The sequence below is a fragment of the Perca fluviatilis genome, chromosome 6 (genome assembly GCF_010015445.1).
Source record: "Perca fluviatilis chromosome 6, GENO_Pfluv_1.0, whole genome shotgun sequence".
NCBI lineage: Eukaryota > Metazoa > Chordata > Actinopteri > Perciformes > Percidae > Perca > Perca fluviatilis.
Genome location: NC_053117.1, coordinates 30,810,665 through 30,836,031, shown reverse-complemented (window position 1 = coordinate 30,836,031; position 25,367 = coordinate 30,810,665). Strand labels below are relative to the sequence as shown.

General features: G+C 40.0%; 1 protein-coding gene across 1 annotated transcript in view; it reads right to left on the bottom strand.

The window, feature by feature from the left end:
* Positions 1 to 350: 350 nt before the first annotated feature.
* srrm4 (serine/arginine repetitive matrix 4) overlaps positions 351 to 25,367 on the bottom strand; it is a 66,257-nt gene continuing 41,240 nt past the window's right edge. The window contains exons 3-13 of the mRNA XM_039803028.1: positions 13,923 to 14,009; positions 13,704 to 13,784; positions 13,581 to 13,607; positions 13,232 to 13,282; positions 11,128 to 11,211; positions 9,469 to 9,634; positions 4,723 to 5,039; positions 4,342 to 4,536; positions 2,711 to 2,812; positions 2,433 to 2,588; positions 351 to 1,096 (exon numbers count right to left, since the gene is read on the bottom strand). Coding sequence (XP_039658962.1) covers positions 838 to 1,096; positions 2,433 to 2,588; positions 2,711 to 2,812; positions 4,342 to 4,536; positions 4,723 to 5,039; positions 9,469 to 9,634; positions 11,128 to 11,211; positions 13,232 to 13,282; positions 13,581 to 13,607; positions 13,704 to 13,784; positions 13,923 to 14,009 — 1,525 coding nt within the window. The 3' untranslated portion in view covers positions 351 to 837. The remainder of the gene's footprint in view (positions 1,097 to 2,432; positions 2,589 to 2,710; positions 2,813 to 4,341; positions 4,537 to 4,722; positions 5,040 to 9,468; positions 9,635 to 11,127; positions 11,212 to 13,231; positions 13,283 to 13,580; positions 13,608 to 13,703; positions 13,785 to 13,922; positions 14,010 to 25,367) is intronic.

Genomic DNA, 25,367 nt, shown 5'->3' with positions numbered 1-25,367 from the left:
GACATTTCAATTGTTTTCCACTTGATCAGAGGATCAATTAATTTGACCTTTGAGCTGACAGGCAGCTGCTCGCCGTCAGGCCACCCTCGCCGTTTCATTTTTCAGAGGAAACGCGTTTGTTCTCCACCTTGTGAAGTGCAGAGATCAGAGCAATAAACATTTTCCCTTTTTCCTGACAACGATCCCTCTGAAGCCATTTGTTAACACTCAGATCAAACGGCTCAAATGTTACCTCCATACTTAACTACTTCATTGGACATTGAATAGTAAATGCCGATGTCTTATGAAACATTAAAATTGTTCAGCTGGTGCATCTGCTCTTGCATTAGCTAACACATTACTGTATATTCCCCCCCCCCCCCTTAATTACTTATGGGAATTAAGTACTTTCTTCTTAGTATCTTCAGGCCTCATTATGCACCATTTTAAAGAACAATCAATTTTTAAATAAATATTGAGCATTTATTTAGGATAGTAATTCAATGGGAAGTGCATGGACATAAAATAAGGAACAGCGATGTTTGTTGACCAAATACAGGAACACTGTTTATGTCCCATGTGCATTTTCTATAGTAAATATCTAAGAGATAAATAGTCTCAGGCCATTGTGAGTGCTGATGCAAGAGAATGCAGTACAAGAACAAAACAAACAAAAAGACATTCGGTCTCCAGTGGTCTCTGTAAGCAGACAGCGAACAAGACTGCCTCAATGAAAGACGTGGTCGGAGCCCTTGCGGGGACATTTCCACTCAAGTGTCAAAGTGGAGCACAGAGACACAGACGATTGCTCCAACATCCACCGCACCCGCTCTCGTCCCTTAATGTGCTCTAAGAAACCTAATGCCTTGTTTTGTTGCGTTTGTTCAACGAACCGCGGCTCCGGCTGCGACTGCGGGTCCCAAAGATTGAGTTCCAGGATGAACTGCGGCTGAAGCTCCTGTAGGAGGAGTAACTATGGCTCCGGCTCCGGCTAATACTGTGGATGGGGCTGCGACTGCGGCTGCGGGTGAAGAGGCTGCTCCAGGACGACACACTGGTGGACCGACTGCTGCTTGAAGGGCTGGGTCGGAAGTAAGGGATGGGTCGCTTCCTGGCACTGGGAAGAGCCAAAAAGGGTAAGTGGTGTGAAACTGACATTCATTAAGAGAATTAAAGCTGCAAGGTGTACATTTTACTAAACCTTAAAACTGCACTCATCATTGTTTTCATATGAACAATGTGTCAAATAATACATCAGCTTGACAGTTTATTGTTTTCGTTTTACAGCAGCAATTTTGCCGTTTTGGTTCACTTTCACCACTCTCATCAGTGTCCTTCTCAAGAGATAGCTGTTTTCAGCAAAACAGCTTTAATAAATTCACTGCTCAGCACCAAACAGGCAGACAGACAATGTTAGCGACTATAGCTAACCAGCTATTTCCTTAAAAATAGAACTTAAAGGAGACCTACATGGACTTACATTAGCCAGTTGGCCAGAAACACAACTCCAAATGGATGCTAACATTGCTTTGTGTCTGCTGGACGTGTAAATAGGCAAACGTTTGCCAACATGTTTCAGTCACAATATCATAGGGTGGTAATTTGTAAATGTTGTGTATACAGCTTTGTTGTGTTGCCCCTATATGGTCAATTGGGGGGGGGGCAATATCACAAAAAAAGAAATCCCATTACAATTTTGTTCCAGCTAAAGTGTTACCAAACACATCCAGCTGACACAGAGCAACATTAGCATCTCTGGACACCTGGTCCAATATATACTCCCCTTTTAGCTCTGGTTTTGGTCTCCACCAACTCCACCAACTCCAAGAAAAATAGTTGACCTATTTTAGCTGCTAAATGCTGCACTATGCTATTTGTCTGCTGTATATATGTAACTTCATTAACCAGGAAAAGGCCTCACTGAAATAAAACATATTTTACAGGCATGTCCTGTAGGCAAAACCAAAACAGTGAGCTGATAGACACTAAAACGGCTGACAATTCTTCGTGGGTTCACTACTATGAACCTTTCACATAGTCATTTGGCCTATAATTCATATACTGAACAGTGCAGCTAAAGCAATCTGTGGCTGTCGTGTTCTTTTGTGCATATTTCTGGGTGTATATCATTTTGCTGCTGTCAAAGAGCAGTATGAAATGAAGGAAAAGTAAAGCTAACTCTGTTTTACATTTCAGATTGCCTGTGTTCCACCATCTGCTTCGTCAGCACCTGTGGTGGCTTTGGAGCTGACGGTTATCTCATCGTCTGGCTTAATGCCATTTCAAGGTACACAGCTCATCGACACAAGGAGAAAGATTTGAGGGTGGGGACTTGACCAACTGAGGGAGCGGAGGGTGTGACCAGCAGTACATATTTTTTTTTCATTATTTGCTGCATTTAGGCATAACAATGTATACTGTAGCTGTAAATAACCCGGCTGGGAAAGCTGTACCTTGTGATTCGGCGTGCTTCCAGATGGCTTGGCGAGTCTCTCCTCCTTTTCTTCATAGGAGAGTAGGATTTGCGTCTTTGTCTCTTCCCACTAACCTTATGTGCATGCTTCACATCTTTCTCTCGGGAGCTATGCGTTCTCTTTCTGTCTCGTAGTCTGGGAAGCAGACATGACAATGTGAAACTGTTGTCACCAACAAGGTCAATGCAATGTGTATTGGTTTTCCTACACCAATAATTGAGGAGTCATTAGCAGCTGAAACATTTCGCAAAGTTCACCTGTCAGCACTGTGTCTGGAGTAGCTTCCTCTGGAACTCAGGCTGGCCACGCTGCCTCGTCGCCTCAGGTCAGCTGAATAACTCGGTGAACGTGAGTACGAGCTGGCAATGAGAAAAACAACAATTATCCCCTGGAATTGAGCAAAGAAGCAGTAGTTACGATTGTACAGTATAAGCTGTTGCACAACTATTTCTGCAAAATAAAATATGAATCAGTGCATATTTCCATCAACTTCCTTTTGCAAATGTATCATGACAGTAGGTCTGGGTATCATTTAAACATTTTCAATAACGGTACCGATACCAATAATGTGACTTTGATACCGGTTCCTAAATGATACTTTTTCAGATACCAATTTTATAAAACAAAAATAAATTACAACACTAAGGCACAAATCTTTTCGGATATTTTTCAGCTCCTACTACGTGAGCCCCGTGTCTGTGCGTAACGCAGAGTTTTTCCTGCCTGGCTCTATGACGTGTAACTTTAGACTCGCCAGACTTTAGCTGTCTGGAGAGTCCACACAGCACTCCGGGATGGGAGAAAAACGGGCTCTGGTTTATTGGTATTTCTTTAAACCAATCACAACCGTCTTGGCTGTGCTAAGCGCAGGACAGAGCCACGGTGCCGCTGCAAAATAGCCTCGGCAAGGAACTTCTTTTGATGGAACATGTGTATGTTCAAAAGTAGTTTTAGTCGTGCGACATAAAACTCAGATTGGACAGATAGTCTAGCTAGCTGTCTGGATTTACCCTGCAGAGATCTGAGGAGCAGTTAACCATAGTCCTCATAAATCCACCGGAGTTTGAAATTACAACACAAAGAAAGCGGAAAGTACCGGACATCCGGCCGAAAAGAGTGACATCCGGCGGAATTTCCGGCAGCGCAATCCCGGAAGCGGAGGGGAACACAAAACCACAAAACCACAAATGCAAACCTCATGGTGGCGCTACAGGAAGTCAGGGGATCACCAAAGTCGTGAGGATACATCTTCTGGAAAACTGTCAATGGCTGTGATACATTTTGTGCCAACACATCTTGTAGATGTTGAGATATTTCTCAAGATAAGCAAAAACCTTGACCTGCTGGTGGGGCTAGGAAAAGTCAAGGGATCACCAAAATCATTAGGATTCATTATTTGGGCACCATGGATATCTGTAGGCTACCACATTTCATAGCAATCCATTTAACAGTCTGGACCAAAGTGGTTTTCCACATTATGTGCAAATTGAATTGCATGTGAGTGGAAATGTACATGTAAATGTAAAGTATCATCAGGAAAATGTACTTAAAGTATTAAAAGTAAAAATCCTCACATTTAAAAACTGGAAACGATCAAAACAGTTCTGTGTTGAATCGGCTAATCATTTCAGCTGTACTTGTAGGCCGTTATATTGTTGTAACGTATTTTATAACCTACATGGGTTTTGTGTGCAAAAATCTGAATTTGTAAAGTAACTAGTAACTAAAGCTGTCAGATTAATGTAGTGGAGTAAAAAGTACAATAGTTCTCTCTGAAATGTAGTGGAGTAGAAGTAGAAAGTGGCACGTACAGCACTTGAGTGAATGTACTAAGTTACATTCCACAACTGGATGTTGGTGATGTACAACATAAAAGTAGTTAACCCACGTGCAAGATGACAGCGACAGGCTACGAGAGTAGCGCCCAGAGTATCTGGAGCTCCCCGATGATCGGCTCCTGCTCCTGCTGCTGGATGACCGGGTTTTCAGACGCCTTCGAGACGACTCGCTCATCCTCTGTGAACAGCTGGAAGGCTTCGGAGATCTCACAACCTCTACCCGACACCCTAAGGTTATCTGCTCTCTGCAAAGAAAACCCATTTCACTGCTTTGAGTGATAAAGCCCAAACTGGGTTGTTTTTAAAAAATGCGTTCCCTTTTTTCATATTTCAAAAGAGGAAACAGAGCGTGGAAACAGAAGATAAACAGCTTGCAATTTTCCTGGGAAGCATTCATTCAGATGGATTATTTATTATGAACACAACATTACCTCTTGCCGTTTCCACTGAAAAGGGTTGCAGACAAGCCGTCCTCCATGTAAGGTTTGCACAGGGAAGCGTAGCTGGTCACAGAGTTTCCTGAATCAGAGGCATTGTCTTTGAACTTCAGCTTCTCTGGCGAGGCCAGGCGTTTACAGTGGGTCTTCTTGTTGTCAGTGACATTTGCCTGAGAAACGCCAGTTTTGCTTGACGGCGGCGAAGATGTGTCATTCCCAGAATCGTAATCGTGCGGACCTTCGGTCTGGCTCGATAAATGCTGAGACCCTTTTCCGTGTAAAAGCTCGCTTCCAGGTTTTGACGACAAAATCTGCAAACAGACAAAGAGGCTGCAGCTTAAAACCAAACGTGTGTTGATGAATGGAACCTGCTATCTGCTTTTGATGCACTCTGAATACTCTAGTACAACGGCACATATTCCCTTGAAAACACAGAGAAGTATTTATTTTTCTTTTCTTTTCTCGGGACAGAAAACTTTGAAAGATAAAAGACATCATGCAAATTTGAAGCATGCGATTAACCCCAAAACAAAGTCTGAACTCAACTAAAGTCAAAGAAATCAACAAGAAACAAATTGAGATAAAGGAAGTCTAAACTAAAAAAACTATATGAAAGGAACAACAAAAGAGCAGATAAGAAAGAAAAACTATGCGTGGAAAGATCTACCGGCTCTAACTCGAAGAGAAAAAGAGTAAACAATAGCCCCATTGAAAAGCCTCGTATAAAGAACATTGAACAAACATCACAAAATGGGTATTATGTAGAAATGAAAAGGATTGCAGACAAAGAGAGATCCCATCAGTCTAACTAAGAAAAGCCCTCAGAATGGGACAGATGACTGTGCTCTTTCTCCTGTAAGAAGTAAATAATTAGCCTGCACCGACCTACAAGTAAATCCCTAAATCTGCGGATAGCATCGACTTACCAATCAAGATTTCCTCCTTAAGTAGGTAAGGTGTAAGAAAAAGGGAAGAGCGGGCAACATAAGTTCATCATTAGTCGTAAATTGCAAGAAAAAGACAATAACCCTCTCTTCAAACCCAGAGCCAGTTAGACTTATATTGGCATGTTCCTTTTTCTTTCCTTAATGGTGCATTGTTTTGGAATTTTTCGGGAGCAAAAAGTCCCAGAATACTTTAATAGTGTGCTTGTATGCGAGTACAACTACTGCACACTGAACTAGAACGTTTTTTTGTTGTTGTTGTTGTTTCTTTTACTGCAGACGGAAAGAGATACTGACTCTCCGAGAATCATACCTGACTAATCGTATTAAATTATGATCTCTCTTCATTTGTTGGGAAAAAAGAGAAAAAAAAGGGAAAGGTTTCCTATTTAGGGGAAAAGGGGCACAATAAAAAAAAAAAGAAGAAAAAAAGGGACCAAAACAGAAGGAAAAATTTAAACAAATCTTTGTTCTTCTACCATCCTCTTTAACGCTCGCATCGTACTCAGGAGTAAAAGATTTCACTTACAGAAGGACAAATTCTAATCAGAGACATTCTTCACTGTCGCCTGGAGATAGTTTGACATTTCAAAAGGTTCTTTTGAGCTTTCTTTTCCTTTTGTTGCCACAACTTTTCTTATGCTTACACCACAAAAGAAATGTATCAATTCACCACTTATATTTACAGAAAAGGTTGACATATTTTATAATCAACCACATTCATGTCGATTATTCATATTTTTGAGGGGTTTTCTGTCCGGTCATACCTACCTTTCCCTTTATGGTTTGCTTTTTCTTTTTTGGGAAAGAAATATTAAGCAAAGATCATTCTGCATTACTTTTGAAATGATATGTTTTTATTTACTAAATCAAAACCCATAAATAAATGCAAACACCACTGAATAATTCTGAGGCAACCAACTCTGAAGTCCTCCTGAAAGACTTTGGGTTATTGAATACCAGGCATGATTCAATATATGGATTAATTCATTGAATTTCAATTAAAACCCTGTGGTGGGTAATTAAAAACATTTGTCTGTGCAATTACCATAATTTAATGATTGCTGGAGAGAAATTAAATGTATTTCATGCTCCAATAAGCATGAGACAATGAGTTTAAGGACATGGGTGTATTTATGAGGCTCGTTGGGAGGACATCACTTAAAAAAAACCTGCCATAAACCGCACAGTTTTAAAATTCAAAGTCTGTCGTGTAAAAGCTGTCAATTACAGTTTAAGGATGTTTTCTCCTGGTTTCATTTCAGCTGCAGGTCAGATCCACAATCTGAACAATTGAAACTGTCTGCTGGAAGACAAGTCATAACAGACGGCCAGATGGGACTGAGAAGGGCCAAAGTGAAACGGACATATTTTTTATCCCCCCCCCCCCTCCCCCGCTTCTCATGACAGCAGGACAAGAGTCTCTAAGTCTTTCTTTTTTATTTTTTTAACAAGGGTTTCATTAGATCAGCACAAGAAAGTCAATTGCATTACCAAAAAAATTGTGACGTGCGTTTCCGTTGTTTTTATTAGTCCAAAGAGGCAAGAAAATGCTAACAATTCCAAAATGTATCATCATTCTTTATCTTGGGCTGCGGTCGAAGAGTCAAAAATATATATATGTCTTATGTCTTTTCCTAAAAACATTTCCTTGACCTTGCTGGCAAAGTCATGAGGTTAAGGAAAGATGTGAAGGGTCACAAGGACAGTGTTTCCTCTAGGATTTTTTCCAGCGGGGGTGGTGACTCTGAAACAACGATTTATGAGGGTGTCCAAACACTGTGACCACTAGCACAATTATGGTTTAGTGCACATCATTTTTGACCGTTAGGAGACCGTTTTGGGCTTTAGCGGAAAGGGAGGAGGGACTGAGAAGTTGTCGACGTACAAATTTTTTGGCTAATTCCTGGATCTTCGCAATCTTACCTATGGCACCTTTAACTGGCTACACCGGCTGCGCACACTTGGCGTAGGATTGTGTGAGTCACAGGAGAGACGGAGAGCTTTTGCTTTGGGATTGTTGTTGTTTCTTCCGTTTTTTGGAGCTGGCACAGCGCTGTGAAAACGTCAATTTACTGTCAGCTGTTATCAGAGGACGCAGGTGAGGGAAACAAGAAATAAAAACCGAAACTCTCAAAATGAAGGTGGAGGGCCGCCCCCCAAAACAATGGTAGGGGAAACACTGCTCAGGAAAAGACAACCTTGGTACTCAGAGAAATACCGAATGCATTTAAACTCGGCTACTTTATTATGTAATGTGCAGATGCTACTGAAGTGATTATATCGGCCGTGGTGAACCTACAAAGTTCCGAAGACGCAATCTTAGATACTTCGCCCTGTGTGTTCTTACCATGTTGTTTCATGCAGACTATATAAACGTGGACAACCTGGTGAAAAATATTACTTCATTGCCAAGATTGGAATTGAAATAAATAAAAGAAATATAGGCTATCAGTTACAAAAATGAAACGCAATGGCTGGCGCATTGTAGAATGGTTGCTCACGCTCACCCTCCTGTCCACTCAACATAAATCAACATAAATCCCAATAAGTAGGATTGTATGAAAACAATTGTTAAATTTATGCAAGATATTCATATTGTTTGTTTTTCGTTTAACGGCCAAATGGTGCGTCACTTTAAATGATACTGCTGCAAGGAATTGTGGGGCGACATTATCTGTTTTCCTATGGTAAGGGATAGTCCAGTGTATCCTATGCTAAAGAAGATAAGAGATTGAAGCACCTTTCGTAAGCATTTAGAGAATACGACCAGCTCTTATCATGGCTGCCACTTAGATACTTCCAGGTCATTTCCCTCAGAATGGAACATTCCTAAGGGAAAAAAAGACTATTCGACCGCAGCTTTTGTCTTAATGACATAATGCTGACATTGAATGAGCACATGATTTGCATCCAACGTCCCTAAACTTAAGCTTTATGTACTGACCAAGCACAGCGTGTTGCACTTTTGAAGACAACAAACAAAACCCTTCCTTCCTGCTGCTTGCAGCAACAGTGCACTATGCAGTATGCGACAGACAGGTCTTAAACTACACCACAGGCTTTTTATACATCCTGTAGGAGTCGACTACAAGTCTACATGATCAGTTTTAAGGTCAACACATGAAGCTGTAACCAAGTGTTGTATTATCTTAATCTTGACCATGGTTGAGATGCACAGAGTTTGTTAAAGTAATTCATTAAAAATATTGGCACGGAATATTCATCATCACCGGACAAACTTTGCAATAACACCTTTAATAAAGCAATAAAAATGTGTAGTGAGAAATAGCTCTTGAAAATAAAATGTGTTGTTGGTGTTCTTTTTCATGTAAATTTGAAATTTCCCAACAGGAAGGGAAATAAGCTTTCAAAACACTAAATGCATATTGCCATAATATAGAGAATGTGTTTTTCCAGCCGTATCATTATAGTTATGGGGGGGGGGGGCTTCTACACCAAGTACCCGATGGCGTTAGTTTTAAAAACAGAAAATCAAGAACTGACAAAATGACTGCAAATAAAGAATTTATAAAATGAGCTCAGTCAGGCCATGTATAGTTTTTGGATTTTGTAAATATTGATCCTTTAGAGGACAGCTGAATGGACATATAATCTTCAACAAATTCAAATTCAATCCAATCCAAATCCTAATAGTGAGCTAAAGTTTTTCCAAACCCAACCGCCTCACTGTAGGCATTTTATTTTGACTAACAATAAGCTGTTTAACATGGCCATCACTGAGAAATCAAACTGAACCAGCCGCAGCATTGTTAGAGTCCTAAAGTGTACTTACGGTGGCAGTGGAGAGGATGGAGCGATATTTTGGAGCCGTTTTACACACTGATTTGGTTGCAGATCTCCACTTCATGTCCGTGTGGTCAAGCACTCCATTGGTTTCCTCTACTACAACTGCCAGGTCTCCTAATGCCTGATGTACCACAGATTTCTGCAGATGGTGTCTGTGGGAAAATGCTGGATTTAGTTTTCATGACACAGCATCGAGACATAAATGCTTCTTTTCCCTTACAGCCAATTCGGCACCCCAGAGAACATGACAATAAGTATCACTCATGCCCATTTGATGTTAGTGAAATATCTGGATTTACTTCAGAAACATTTTGGTTGTTGTTGTATTGTTTTGGCCATCTTGAAAAAGGAACTGTAACCTGTTGTGTAATCATAGAAAAACCAAAGAAGAAATTACTTCTTGAGCGTTATTCTGCCTGTGTAGATTATCTGATAAGGGATTGATTTTCAGCTGTGTAATAAAAAGGAGTTTAAAGCTCAATATATCTTGATTTTTAATTGTGATTTCCTCTTCTTAAAATCCCATGAACTCATAGTAGGGCTGGGCGATAAATCGATTTTATCGATTAATTCGAATGTGTAGTTAACGTTGATTTGTTTAAATGAAAATCGCTTTTCTCCTTAACATCCGCCGACGCTCCCCTCTGGGCTCCCGTAGTTCCAAACGGGATCAGGGGCAAGGTTGCGTGACTAAAGTCAAAATGATTTGAACTTTTAGCGAAGAACGAGAAGTGAATTACCTGTATGTGTGAAAACAGCTTTATCTCGCGCATCCGTTTTGTTGTTGTTGAATATAGCTATAGCATAATTATATAATTTTGTCATTCTTTCCCTCAAAAAATGGTAGGGGAAAACACTCAAACCAATTTATATTTCCACAAAATTGGCATGAATAATCATAATGGTATACATGCCCCGTGTGTGTGCGTGTGTATGAGTCAAAACAAAATAAAGCTAAAACTTGTTTTGAACAATTTCTTTTCCATCTGCAGATATATTTTAAGTAGGGTGGGAAAAAAAATCGATTTTAATCTTAAATAATCTTAGATTTTTTTTTTTAGGCCATATCGCCCAGCCCTAACTCATAGTAATGAGTAAGTAATAAAGAGCTCCAGACAGATTTAAAAATGTTTATTTTAGAATTTTAAATTTTTTAAATTGGACCTCAATTTGAGTTCAACTGAAGGGAATCTTACCGATTCACATGTGTCAAAGTTCACTAATTGAGCTGTTCCTAAGGATGCCATTCTGACTCTAAATGCAATATTCTGCATTCAACAGCGAGCAATGATTATTTAAAGATGAACTATCACCAGGGGAAGAGTCCAGTTATTCTACTGGCTACTAGAGATCATCATGCTGTCAACTCTGTTCAGTATAACCCCTAAAACCTGTGAAAAACATCCTTCATCTTTCAAGATTTTGCAATATGTCATTTTAATTGAGTGCATCGATCTGTGGAGTGAATATGGGGCCACTTCCTGTGAAGCTGTGATAAGGGCTGGTCGTGCCTGAGACCAGGAAGTCACCTCCGCCTTATCAGTCATCGCTGTGGCGTGACCAGGAACTCGGCAGACACCTCGAGCTGATAAGAGAAACTGAGGGAGTAAGGGGAAGTAAGAAGGGGGGAGGGATGGGTTCCTACCTGTCGTCTGTGGAAGATTGGTAAGAAGAACTGTCCGACTCTGACCTCCGATAGCGTCGCCTCCGCCGCGAGTGAGTCCGTGAACTGAAGGAAGTGATGAGGAGAGAAGACACGAGTGGATAAGGGGCTAAGCGTACTATGATTAATCAATCAACAGGAAGTACTTGACAGCAATTTTCAGTTAATCGAGAATGTTATTTAAGTACCAATTCCAGCTTCTCATACGTTCTATACCATTGCATATATTACTCATTACGTTTGTAGTTTGTACATACGGTTTGTCCCATAAACTCTTTTTGTTTTGTGTAAAGGGTAGGCGTATTAAGCTCCACCTTCAGCCTACATCTCTTTGGTCATTGCTTTAATCGGTTTCTGACATTTATTCAATATTTTGTCTTTGTTTAAAGTGGCTATATGTAACTCCCAGTTTGTGTTGATTTTAGTGGCCTTTTTGGATATATGTGTGTTTTTACCACACCTGCTGTCGTAAAGGTCTAGGAGAAGCGTTACAGGGAGGTCAAATAGTCGCAATGAATGCTTTGCTCAGACAGAAAGTCATTCATTTACAACAAGACAATACGTTACAGATGCATCGTTGCATTTCTAGTGTTGCAGTAACTTAGCCAACTTTGGATGTGTCGTGAGCTATACCTGGTATCACTGTCACTGTGTCACGAGCCAAAGCATTAAAGCAACACTATGTAACTTTTCCCTCTTCGGTCCCCCTACAGGTTGTAGCAACCAATGTAATTATAACTTAGATTTATATAGTGCATTTCATGAAACCCAAGGACGCTTTACACAAGAACAGGGGGACAAGAGAAAAGAAAATAGGCCAACACAAACACGGACTAAAGGGAATAAAACTCAATGTCGGCTACTGACGTACAACCACATTGTGCAATCTAAAGTTATTTTATGAATGAAATAGACATATTACATACCTGAGGGCCAATTTGGGGAACATTTTAAATCATTTACAATGCCGTAATTGTCTCCATCTGTTGAAAGCCCAACAGTGTGTGACTCGGATTACGCCCGTTGTCTTTCACGTTCCCTTTTTTTTTGTTCTTCAGGCATTAATAAAAATAGCATTCTTTTCACTGTTAGTCTCGTTTGCTGTTACAGGTCATTTATGTTCATCAAATGGAACATTAAACAGTTTCAGAAACATTTAAAAGTTACATAAAATTAGATTACATACACTTTAAGATGTTTAGATTTAGAACATTTTTTACCAACATAAAACTATCCATAATTCACTAAATAATTTGCTGAGATTAGGAAACATAGCAAAATCGCTACCACAAAGTTCAACAGTGCAAGAAACATGAGCAGTCAGAGTAACAGACAGGTTGTAAACAGGCTAACAGTTTAGCTAGATTATCAAAACCATTTATTTTATTTAAAACTCAATGAGTGTACCCAAATGTCTGTTATAATCCCTCAGTGCATGGGATAATTGTGTTTGTGTGCAACTGCACAAAGTAAGGCAGGTCAAATTTGAACCTGGAAGTTAGTGTGTATAGTGCAGATATTTACACCTGACAATTTATGTTAATTTGTTGGCATTGCCAAATGTTTGGATCTTGTTTTCTCTGATGTATATGAACCGTGTTTGAAAAATAGGACAGCGTAGGCATGAAGAGCACAAAAGAGAGAGTTGAAGTAAGCTGGAAAGCAGTGGTTTCTGTTGAAGTAAACAGCAACTGAACTTGGCTCTGTGCTTACAAACAACAGCCCGCTCATCCAAAGTCAAATTATAAAATGTTGCAAGATCACAGCATGAAATTGGTTTCTCTTACCCTCTTTCACCCGTTTTTGCCTCTCTTTGTGGCTCAAGCTTTCAAACGGTTTTCCTTTTTTACGATGGTTTATTCACGCTTTGCTCAGAAAAATAAAAGCCTGCATGTTTCTGTATTCACCCATCGTGCCCCCTATATGAGAGCACTTTGAAGGATGCTCTGTCTTCCTCAGCAATTGGTGTTGTGAAATGGGTGGATGGGCTTACCATGGGGAAGGAAGAGGAGGTGGGGGTGGGGGGGTAAAAAAAGTTGTGTAGGATTTGGAGAGTACATGATTCCGATGCAGCAATCAGACTGACCTTTTCTTGTGCTTGCGCTCATCCTTCCTCTTATGTTTTAAACTTGAAGAGCTGGTGGGATGAAAGAGAATAGAATCATGAGCGAGGCGCATGAAGACAGACAAAGCCTGCACATACAGCCTGCTTTTTTACTGAGACGTAGAGAGAAATGGCTTTTAAGTCGGAAATCTTACGGAAAGCAGACGCCAAATGGTTACCACATCTATGACAGAAATATATCCAGGTGAGAACTGTTTAACCTTAAAGTTAGCTCTTCTAATGAAATGTTTTAACCTTTAGAAATGACACACCCACAGCCACGAGACACACTGAAATGATGCACAAAATTTTGCAATAATCCCACACATACCTGTGTTTTGACTTTTTGGAGGTATACCTGTTACAGGAAGAAAAGAAAAAAAAGATGATTTCAGTCACCTAAAAATAAATGTCATGCCATTTTGTAAATATTGTCGTAGTAAGCAAGAACTACCTATGCCGCTTGCTTTTCTTGGAGCTCTTCTTCTTCTTCTTTTTCTTCTTCCTCAGTGGCGACAGGCTGTAGGAAGGAGACCTAAAGCCGGAAGGCAAATAAACACGAGATCTAAAGTACCAAGCATTCTCCTCCCTCAGTTTATTAACTTCAGGAAACAGGACAAAAAGCGCCTAACAATACACCTCACTGCAGAGTCATCTCATTTTGGTAACTGACCTTTTCCTTTTCCTCTTCCGTTCAGACTTTCTCTTCTTCTTCTTCTTCCCCTTGGGCCGGGGGGATAGTTCCTCATCAAAGGAGGGGCTGCAAGCAGAGACAGAGCAGATGGGACACATCTGTGTTCATTCAGTGACGGGATATGAAATGTGAAATCTCAGCAGCAAGAGTTACCGTAGAGCTTCTGAATCCTAATATCTGGACTTTTGGAATTTGATTTACAGCATATAGTTAATCTGCTGAGTGTTAAAAGGTTAGTCCACCGAAATTACAAAAAACTAACCTTGAGTTTCATTGGTGGTGCATAAAGTATCGGAAAATGAGAGTTGAAAGATGTCTTAAGCCGCCTACACATGATAGGCGGAAAAACCGCTTTGCGCTGGCCGTTCTATTGATTTCCTATGGGGAGAGCGGTGGCGCCCAACTAAACGCTGCGCTACCCCTGGCGTCGCACACCGCTTGGATTAGCCGCTTTGCGCTGCACTCAAAGGTCAAATTATTTGAACTTTGACCTAGTTGCCGCTGACCTTTCTAAAGCGCAACCAAATAGATAACAGTTGTCATTACCTAGCAACGGGAAATAGCCTCCTTGCCACCCTCAATGACAAAGACCTGCACTGCGCTCTGCTCTCTGCGCCCTACCTAGCGGAGAGCAAATTGCTTATCATGTGTAGGCGGCTATAATTGGAACTACTGAAGACATAGTCCCTATGACAACAGATGGCAGCGTGTTTTGTTGATTTTAATGTATTTTTTCAATCCTGTGATCACCACAAACTTTAATTCTATTCACCTCCACACGTTTTGAGACAACAAACTAACCATAAGTGTAAAAAGCAGTAAAGTGCAAAGGAATATATAGAATAAATACAGGGTGTAGAATAAACAATAAGGGGTAGATATGAATGTGCTATGATATAAAGTATGACATGAATAGGCTAAGAAAATGTATGTATGTGTCAGAAGTGGGATTCAAACTAGGCGTGCAAGCAGTGGTTAAATTGGCTTTTGTAGGGAGGGGGAGCCCTTATTTACGGTGAATGGTCGTCATTCAAAATCGCGCCGTAAAATGACTTAATGTGTTTTTACACCAAAGGGGCACTTTTTCCAGTATTAATGTGTAAGGTAGGGTTGATTAGTTCAAACAAAGAGAAATACTTTACAATTCACTTACTTTATTATTATTTCTTACCTTTTATAGGCTAATGTTAACAGGCAGGCAACGGATTTCACCCTTGGAAAATGTATGAAATTGAACATTTTTAAACAAGATTATGTTGATTTAAGAGAATCAGAAACCACTATTATAGCTTTTTTAACAGTGATTGGCTTGCCCAGCTTGTTAATAGCCAGTGTATGTTCATTTTAGCTTCCAGTTTGTTAGATGGCACCAACATTTGGTCTAATCATAACTGGCAACCCAAAGGCCAAGGTTTTGCTTCCAGATTTGTGTGCTGACTTATGATGTGGGGGTCTGGGGTCCTCCCCCAGAATTTTTTTTAGCATTAAACACTTTATTTCCTGCATTTTGGTGAATTTGTATGCACCTACTTCTACCTTTTTCTGAATAAATATGCCTGAAATATCTTTATGTAAAGGGAAACATTACAATCCAAATATAAAAACATAATGGAAAATATTGCAGTAAGGCTGTCAGGCATTCTGTATTGCATTCATCTATTTATTCTCCTTTAGATCGACTTTTCTAATTATATCTGAGTCAGCACACATGTAGCTTAGGCCTAATTTATTCTTCCCTCTTTTGCATCTTTTGTTGGGGAAGTAACCTCTGTAAATCTGCATATGACAATTATTCACCTCAGTGATACATTATTCATTTAATAAATCCCTGGACTGTAATATTTCAGATGTTTGAGCAAGATTTCTGCTCATGTCCAAAATTTTGTGCACATTCAAAATATAACTCATCCCACCTGTGCTCTCTGAGATTTGGAGGAGTCGTGATATTTTGTGAAAAATAAAGTTATAATAGGCTATTAGCCTACAAGAATAAAGTCACTATATTTCAGAAAATAATCTACCTGCACCGTGGTCTGCTGCGCATTACGTGATTGGTCTGCTGATACGGTAGATCTCAGACCGTCTGACAGACACAGAGCGCCGTTTGAGACGTTTAGGGAAGTGGCTGTACGCTGCTCTACATCGGAGGTGGAAACCCGAAACTTATGGCAGAAATGCTGCGCACAAACGCGACACATTTGCCGCAGCATGTCGCCAGCAGAGCGCATCCATAAACCTGAAGCTGCCCAGCTTTTTACAGCGAGATTGGGCACAAAGCGACGTCCAGTTTCATATTTGTCAGTCAACTTTTCAAAATACATTTGGGACTGAAGCCCCGGCAAAATGTTTGATGCTGAAGGAGACGGAGCTGAGCTCCGGCAGGGTGTATAGTGGACCTGAGGAGGCGGAGCTGCGCTCCGGTGCGCTCCGGCCCAATTTAACCTCTGGGTGCAAGATATATCGATTCAATATGGTTATCACAATATATCGAAAGTGTCGCAACAAGTTTGCAATATTTTGTTTATTTTGTGGAGCGCTGCGTCCCGTCCGTTGGCTACGTGGCTTAGTTGTGTTTGATTTAGAGCCCGCTTGAAATGCTGTAATGATCATGTTTCATTGGCCAGTTACCGTGCCACTTGCACACGTTAGTGCACATCAGCGCACGGGTCCACTACGTGACAGACCCTATGGAGTGTACCACGTGTCTGCATATTTTGACAGAGTGACAGTGTAAGTGAAGAAATTGATAGAGACAACAAATGGAATGAATCACAGACGCGAAAGAAAAGGTGTGTCCTGTTCTCATTATTTATATATTTTATACTGTACAACCATGTTCTGTAGACACGGTCCTTATTTATTTATTCATGTTGTACCAGTCCAATACGACCGTCAGTTGAAATAAACCTTGTGTTGTAAGAAAACTTGTTTAATTTGTTATGAATCTATTTTGATGCGTTTTCCCGTAACTTTTGTAATTTTACATATGTTTAAAAATATTGAAATTAATGTTGATATCGCAATATTCATAATCGATATCGCAATATCACATTTTGTCAATATCGTGCAACCCTAATTCAGTCCTGCTTTGTATAAATTATGTTCACAGTTTCAAATGACTGGTGAGTGACCACGTAAGGCAAGGGTGTCAAACTCATTTTCACTGAGGGCCACACTGTAGAGTTTATTGACGTGCTTTTGTTACCGCATGTCACTTTTTTTTTTTTACATTTTGGTAGCTTTTTCCCTCATTTTTGTTGTTTTTCTTCCGACTTTCTTGTGGCTTTCTCAGACATTTGTCACCTTTTTGTAAATTTGTTGCTTTTTCTGACATTTTTGTATGCTTTTTGTCACATTTTTGACATGAGCACAAACATACATTTTGAAAAACAGAAAAATGGGATCAAATATCCAAATTTTAATTTTTTTACACCTTGACAAATTAAAAAATTGGATCTTAATTAACCTGTTTTTCCAATTTTCTGTTTTTTATTCAGAGGATCAGAAATTGAGAAAAATTACAAAATTGCGTCTGAGCTCCAATTATTCAATACTGCAATGGTATTCTCTTCCTCTACTTTGCGGAATATGCAGGTCACTAACTGCATATGGAAAAATGAAAAACTGATAGACTTTGGGGTCAGAGGTGCTTGCAACTGATGGTTTCGAGTGAGGGGCGGGGTGTAGCTAGGCAGAATGAGGGAGAGAACATCATTGCAGTATTGAATAATTGGAGCCCAGACGCAATTTTGTAATTTTCTAAATTTCTGATCCTCTGAATAAAAACAGAAAATTGGATATTGGAACTCATTTTTCTGTTGTTTTTTTCCGTTTCTGCCTAGAAAATTTAACTGATAAGCGTTACACTGACCCCTTAGAACCTCACTTCAGCAGCAATGCATGTGTACAACTAACTGCCTTCAAGAATGTTATATTTGATTGTTTCAACAAAACTAAATACACATTTTTAATTCACACTGAACCTTCTTGTGATTTTTGTTAGACTAACTAGGTATGTGTTGGACATTCTTAATCTTAAAAGGAGTCCTCCGGCAGTTTAGTGTCAAGATTTAATCCAGTAACAAAAACCTGTTTTATTTAGTTCTTAAATGGACCTCTAAGATGGTGCCACTTTTGGACACTGGACACACCAGCACACAATTTGATGTGCACAGACACACATGCTCATGCTAGCCTGAGATATTCTTCTTCTTGTGTCCATTCTCCTCTTGACGTGTAAATTCATCATTACAAAGAAAAGAAACGTTTCCGATTCCATCTGTTGAACAGCTTGTTTGCTGTCCAGAGGTCCACTTCATTTGCTCTCTGGAAAATGACTGATGTATAAAAAAGGAGACGAGGGCCTTTGAAGAACCACAGGCTCAGTGAATGACACTTTGAAGAGCAGACCGACTGAATCTCATCAGAAAGAAAAAGACAGGCGGGTGGTGTGAGTGAGCATGTAAAGGAGAGATGTGCAAGAATATTATTTTGACTGAAACTTTGACAATGAGGTTAAAAATAAGCTTCATCTGGAAAACTGGAAAGGCTGTCTGGTGTAGGTTAAACCAGAATTTATGTGAATTTCATGTAGGAGTGAAAGTGTGTTTACATCATTAATTGTAGGGTGGTAAATAAGACAGAGGAGGGAGGTGGCATGGCGTCATGAGGTACTACAGTTATTGCACCGACATGCCCATTTACACAGACAGAGAAATAAATGGGTACATGCACACTGAACTGTTTTATGAATTAATAATTAAAGCTGATGTCGAGAATGATGTATCCATCCACTCAATCATTTCCAGTCTACACAGAAGCCTTTATGGCGACTAAAGGCAGCTATCTTAGCATTTATCACACCAATCAAAGCAACGTGCCATTTGTAAAACGTCAAGTTCCTTTAACTAAATCATTTCTATTTCAATGTTGCTGTGCACTCCAACCTGCTGTCAGGCCAGTCCTAAAAACAACTAACCTTTGAGTCTTTCCAACCCATTTCATCAAGTACCAGACATATTAAATCTTTCCAAACTCCCATAGGGAAGAAGGACAAAAACATGGGTTTTTCTGTGGCAGCTTTCTTTTGAAGAAGTGACTTCAATACGTAGATTTCTTTTGCATTCAGGCTAGAACTGAAGCAGTAAGTCGCTTAATCAAACGACAGCAAGTTAATGTGCAACTGTTTTGGTCTTTTTTCTCAAGCAAAACACCAAATATTCATGAGCTTCAGGTTCTCCAATGTAAAAAATAAAACTGCAGATTAACCGATACTGAAAATAATTGGTATATGCAGCTGTAGTGATTTCATCCACATATTATGGCTCTGGTACAGTTAGATGATCTTCCCAACTTACGAAGGCTCTCATTGGCTCAGTCGTTCCTCCAACAGGGAAAATATCCAATTACAAGAGTCGTTTAGGAGGAGACTTGTGAATCAACAAAATAGATATTAATATATTATTATAATTGAGAAAGAGGTCTGACGCCTTCAACACTTATATATTCCTCCTCAAAAAAACATGTGGCGCCGCCCACCGTGACTCAAAGCCATGGGGAAGGTGAGGAAGCTTCAGCTTTATTAAAGGACACGCAGGAATGACAACCAATCATGTTCGTTTGGATTCACTCATTAAACAGAAGCACATAGCTGCTTCTCCTCTGAAAAACATAAAAGAACTTTAAACTAAATAAAGGAAAACCTGACTGTTGAGATCAGTGGCTTCCCAATAACTTAAATTAGCTACGGGACTTGAATAAGGAAAACGATGCATGGAAATTAAATTTTGCCTCAAAGCAATCAAACCCACAAGGCACACGATCACCTGCTGCTTTGAATGAAGAGTGAGGCTACAGAAATGCAATTTCTTCAGGTAAAAATTCATTTTCACCTCATTAATGACACAAATGGGTAAATCCTTTTTGAGGTTTGTATTTTCATAGCACACAATTAGACTCTGGACAGAATACATTCAAATATTTGCAAACAGTAGCTGTATCAGGCACATTTTTAAGCACTTTCATGCTTACTGGAGGTTAATCGTTTGCTATTTATGTCAAAATTGAAGGAAATGTACCTTTATGTTGCACAAACAGCAGGTCACGCTAACAGGTGAATGTGATCAGAACTGACCCAGACAGGGACAAACTGCACTCCTGCTTGATATATGCGACCACAGAGCTCTGGAGACTTTGTGCCTGTTTCATTGGCTGCAGAAGACTGTCTTGCTATAATAAATGGCCCTGCTTGGTGTAGTCGGCAGTTTGGGAGCATTAAGAACTGAAATGCATTAGGGCTGATTAGACCGGCCAAACCCAAGTACCCTCTTCTGGTAATGAGAACGCTTTGTCACTCATTAACACCTCTACCATTTGGGCCTTGTAGAAAGAGAGCACAAGGCAAGCATTTGCATTTTTCCTTTCCAGCAGAAACTGTTTCTTTTGATGAGGTCGAGGGAATGAAAGGAAGAATAAAAAAAGCAGTCGATACACTGGGAATGGTGATTGTGCGAAACAATGGTGTATGAAAAAGGGATTTGTGGGCATCTGATGATATGCTTGATGGTGAATGCAGCCTATTTTTCTGAAGAGCATGTTGCTTTCTTCCCCGGCCGCAATCATGCACGGATACATGGAATGTGTATAAATGTAGACGTGTAACTACATCCTAGACCTAGATATGCATCACTTGGTTGACATCAAGCCCTGGGTTGCATGGTGGCCCAGTGGTTAGCACTTCTGCCTCACAGTAAGTTGGCACCGCAGAGGTCGTAGGGCTGGGTACCGAACGTCTATACTTTTATGGCACCGGAAAAAATACTCCAATCCTATGAGTATCGAAAAATGATTAATCTTTCGGTGGCAAATTTCGGTTCCATAAGCGTCTGAGCGCGTAAGCGCAAGCTTATCTGTCCTCTCTGCATATTGACACAAAGCGGAGCTCCGACACACACACACACACACACACGGAGAGGTGCGGACGGAGTAAACTGTCTGCAGTTTTGTTGAAGTCACAGAGTCACGGTTGTTTTCAAGTGTGGTTACAGTTTTTCAAAACTTCACGCAGACAGCGTTTGCTGCGATATGAGATTAATGGCGAGCTGAAAGCGGTCGCGGTGCTGTTGACGTTACACTTCCTCTGAGACAAGCAGGCACAACAGTGGTTTCTCTGCCCTGATGACGGACTGACAGGCTGAGCTTGCAAGGCAATGCACTTTTATTAATGTTACTCTGAGTGAGCAGTTTTACCAGATTGTTTTAATTTTGATAACTGTTTTGATTCATAATTAAGGTGGAAAATAAAAGCTTTGTGTTTAATGTATTTTTGTTGATGTTGAAATGGATTTTAAAACATATGGTATTAAAAAAAATACCATAAATCGTTAGGAACCGGCATCGAAACTGAGGTATCGAAATTGGTACCGGATCGAAAGATTTTGAACGATACCCAGCCCTAAGAGTTCGATCCCTGGTCCGGGCAGGGCCTTTCTGTGTAGGGTTGGATTTGGATTTTTACGATTCCGATTCCTAAACCGATTCTTGAAAAACTGAAAAATGTATGGTTTTACGTCCGTTTCGGTGAGCCCAGAGGGGAAATATGACATTTTAAAAGTAGCCTACATTTACGGTAGGTAGCTAACGGTAGACTACAGAGGAAGCGGGATATTTTTACGTCTGTTTCGGATCGACAGAGGGAAAATATTTCAGTCGTCACATTCAGTGGAACCGAAACGAGGAACCAAAATTTACGTTCTAATCCGGTCCGATTCCTACCGGTTGCGTAGGATTTAGTTCCATATTGGAACCGGGTTTCGGTACCCAACCCTATTTCTGTGTGGAGTTTGCTTGTTCTCCCCGTGTTTTTGTGGGTTTCATCCGGGTGCTCCGTTTTCCTCCCACCATAAAGACATGCATGCTAGGTAATTAGGACTATGGTTGAAAATAAGCCGTCTGTCTAAAAATGGCACTTTTACAGAAATGTTGATTAATGTGCATTGTCCTAATTTTATTTTATTCTTATTTCACCTTTATTTTTACAGGCAAGTCATTAAGAATAGGTTCTTATTTACAATGGTGGCCTGACAAGTGGCATAGCTACTTAAGGAAAGGGGAGGAGGGTTAGAAAATAAATAAATTAGAAATACATACATTAGAAATACATACAAATGAAATTAATACATCTTATTATTATTATTATTGTGTTTAGTGCAGTCATGATCAGGTTTTTTTAGGTAATTACATGTTTTTACTAATTCAACAGAATTAAATGAAAGTTTTTCATTTCAGGGGCTCCTTTTCTAATGAACCAGGTTTGGTAACAAACACTTTCTAAAACACTGTAGCTAACAAACCGCTACTAGAAGCAAGTTGCTGTCAGTAGCTTGTGGTTTCATGTTATAATTAACATTGGTTGCTCTGCTAAATTGGGTTGCTGCCAGCCAATTAACAAGATAAAAATCGAAAGAACAAAGGTCTTTCTCAACAGAGGAGAGTTTTCTCAGGCAGCAACTCACAGTGCTTTGTAACTTAGACAAAGACTTTGGAAATTAATCCACCTCATTAGCCACTTTTTATGAAGTGGAAATGGACAGACTCAAACAATATTTTTCATGCATTTCTTCAATTCTTGGCCACTTTTGTTCCATTAAATATTTGCTTGAAATATTTGTGGCTGTAGCTGCTGTTCCGTCTATTACTCTTGACTATCAGATCCTCAGATACATGATTACAATCTCATAGACAAAGGTAACATTTTAGAGACATTTTCTTTGTGGTTAAAATATTGGTAATGTTTCAGAGAGTTGGTGGATTTGTACAATCAATCTCTGTAAGATTTCATTTTAATGTGCTATTAATCACAAACAAGACTTTGCATGGTCTGGCGCCGGAGCATGAACTTCTAACCCCTCGTCGTCCCCTGAGCTCCACCAGTTTGGGTATTTGAACTGTTCCCGAAGTCAGGTTAAAAACTTGTGTGATCAAGCTTTTGCTGCGTTGACTCATTATCTGTGGAACAGCCTTCCACTTAGCATCAGGCCTGCTTTTAAATTTCCTCTTAAAACCCATTTATTGAACGGCCTTTCAAAACAACTATGACATATTCTTTGTTTTATTATGATGTGGGTTTATTATTTATTTTTTCTTTCTTATACAATTCATTACCATTTTCTACCTCATGCAGCTGTTACTTATGTCAACATGTTTTATTTTTCCAACTCTGAATAGCACTTTGTGCTTTTTGCCTGAAAAGTGCTCTTTATATTGACTATTATTATTGTGATTATTATTACGATATTCAAAAAGTATTCAACTGGCGGGTGGCTTGAATTTATTGTATTTTTAGGCTGCGTTCAAACCCACAATCTTGCATCAAAAAAGCATTGTGTCAAGGCAACATTTCCTGGTAGATTACTTTGTAGCATGAAGGACGAGATATGACTGTGGTGTGCGCTTAAAATATCCCTTCCTTTCCTGCGCTGTGTCCACTTTACTGAAGACATCTCTTGTGATTCCTCAGTAAGTTTCAACCGACTTTGTACATCTCGCTGCCATTTGGAGTTACTGAAGTCCTCTAGTGTAACTTCAACTCGGAAAAAGTTTTTAGTTTCAAGGATAACACTACCGAATTTTCTATCAGATTTCTTGCACGCACAAACCAGAAAAATTATCAGAACAGAAGCCTTCATGCCTGCGTGTTCTCTGCACTTGCTGTTAAATTCAAAAACAAAGAGAAGCAGCCGCCGGGTAAAGTTCATCCACAGAGAAGTGATTCATCAGGGCTGTGCGATATGGCTGAAAACTGTATCACGATATAAGTGTTTCATATCGGTCGATATCGATAATTATTGATATTTTTTATGACCTATTTAAAATAAAGACCAGGAGAAAAATATATTAAATTTAAACATATTTATTTTAAACTTAACCTTCCTCTGATTATAATCCCCTCAGTTATAAAAGCAGAAATGTCAACACAACCATGGAAATCACTCAAATAATTAAAATGTAAACATAAGTCTAAAATCACAGTGAAGAAAGAATAAGTAAGAACTGCTTAATAAGGTGTAATAAAATGGTGCAAAGTGTTAAATATAAACATAGAGAAACCTGAGAAGAACTATTTTCTGCAGGTTTAGTGCTAGGTTGGTAACCTGGCTTCTGGACAGTGCTCAGCACGTCTGCCTCCGTTATTTCTTTGTAGCGTTTAGTAAGGCGCTGATGCAGAGTACCTCTCCATGGCGGTCTGCTGCTTGTGCGGTGTTGCAGCTGCAGATGTTGGACGTTGCTGGCGAATACGGCTGTGCTCCAAAGTGTGAGCGCGGCTAAGGTGGTAAAACAAGTTTGCGGTAGTGTTGGTGGGGACGACGGTCAGACTTATAAAATCCCCAAAACTGCCATACTGACTTTTCCTGTTTTATCAACAATTTCCTCGCTCGCTGCGGCACTCACTTTCCACTTATCGCTCCACGCCGCCGGTTCTGTTATTGTAGAATCCGAGACAGCGATGTGGCGCAACCAAAAAGATACTGTTACATGATTGGCTGTTAGAGTGTCACTCCCTACGTTGATAGGTTACCAGAGAGTGAGTGCCTTTGTTCATGCAACCAAACTTGCTTTGCAACTTCTGGTTTCTTCCGAAGAAGAAAAAAACAATATATATAAAAAACAAGTTATCGAACGTTTTATCGAACGCATTTTCTATTGATATTGATTACGTGTCTATCGCGATACATATCGTTATCGTTTTATCGCCCAGCCCTATGATTCATGTTTATGATCCTCTCCATCACCTTCCGATGCGGCTTCAGTCGTGTTTTACATATCACTGGTTGCTTCCCTGCTGTGGCAAAATGCTTTCAAAATGTCAGATTAATTGAGAGGTTTCTTAAAAAAAAATCTGCCTGAATCGATTTCTCCAACCTTAGAATAAGAAGCCTGAAAACTAATCTCACTGTGTGAAGGAGACTTTTGGTTCAAGGTGCTGTGGAATTCCTCACAACAATTTGTATTTCTCCACTGGGCCCAACCTGATAAGACTATTTACATTCCCCCACACTAGAATACAGAGATTAGCTCTTGTTTTCTCACTGAGAGTCAAGCCCTGAAGGTGTTTTTGGTGTACTGTTAAAATGTTTCATCATCAGCACCGGGAAACAAATAACGTAAACCTTTCATGATCTGAAATGTTTCAAGAGGATCAACAATCCGACAACTTTCTCTCCCAAGCACTCGCTCTTTGAGATCAGAAAACTCTCCTTGGGGGCACCTGGGTGGCTCATCTGGTAGAGCGTGCGCCCCACGTATGGAGGCTCAGTCCTCGCTGCAGCGGCTGCAGGTTCGGTTTCAACCTGCGGCCCTTTGCTGCATGTCATTGCCCCTCTCTCTCCCCTTTTTCATGTCTAAGCTGTCCTATCACTTAAAGGC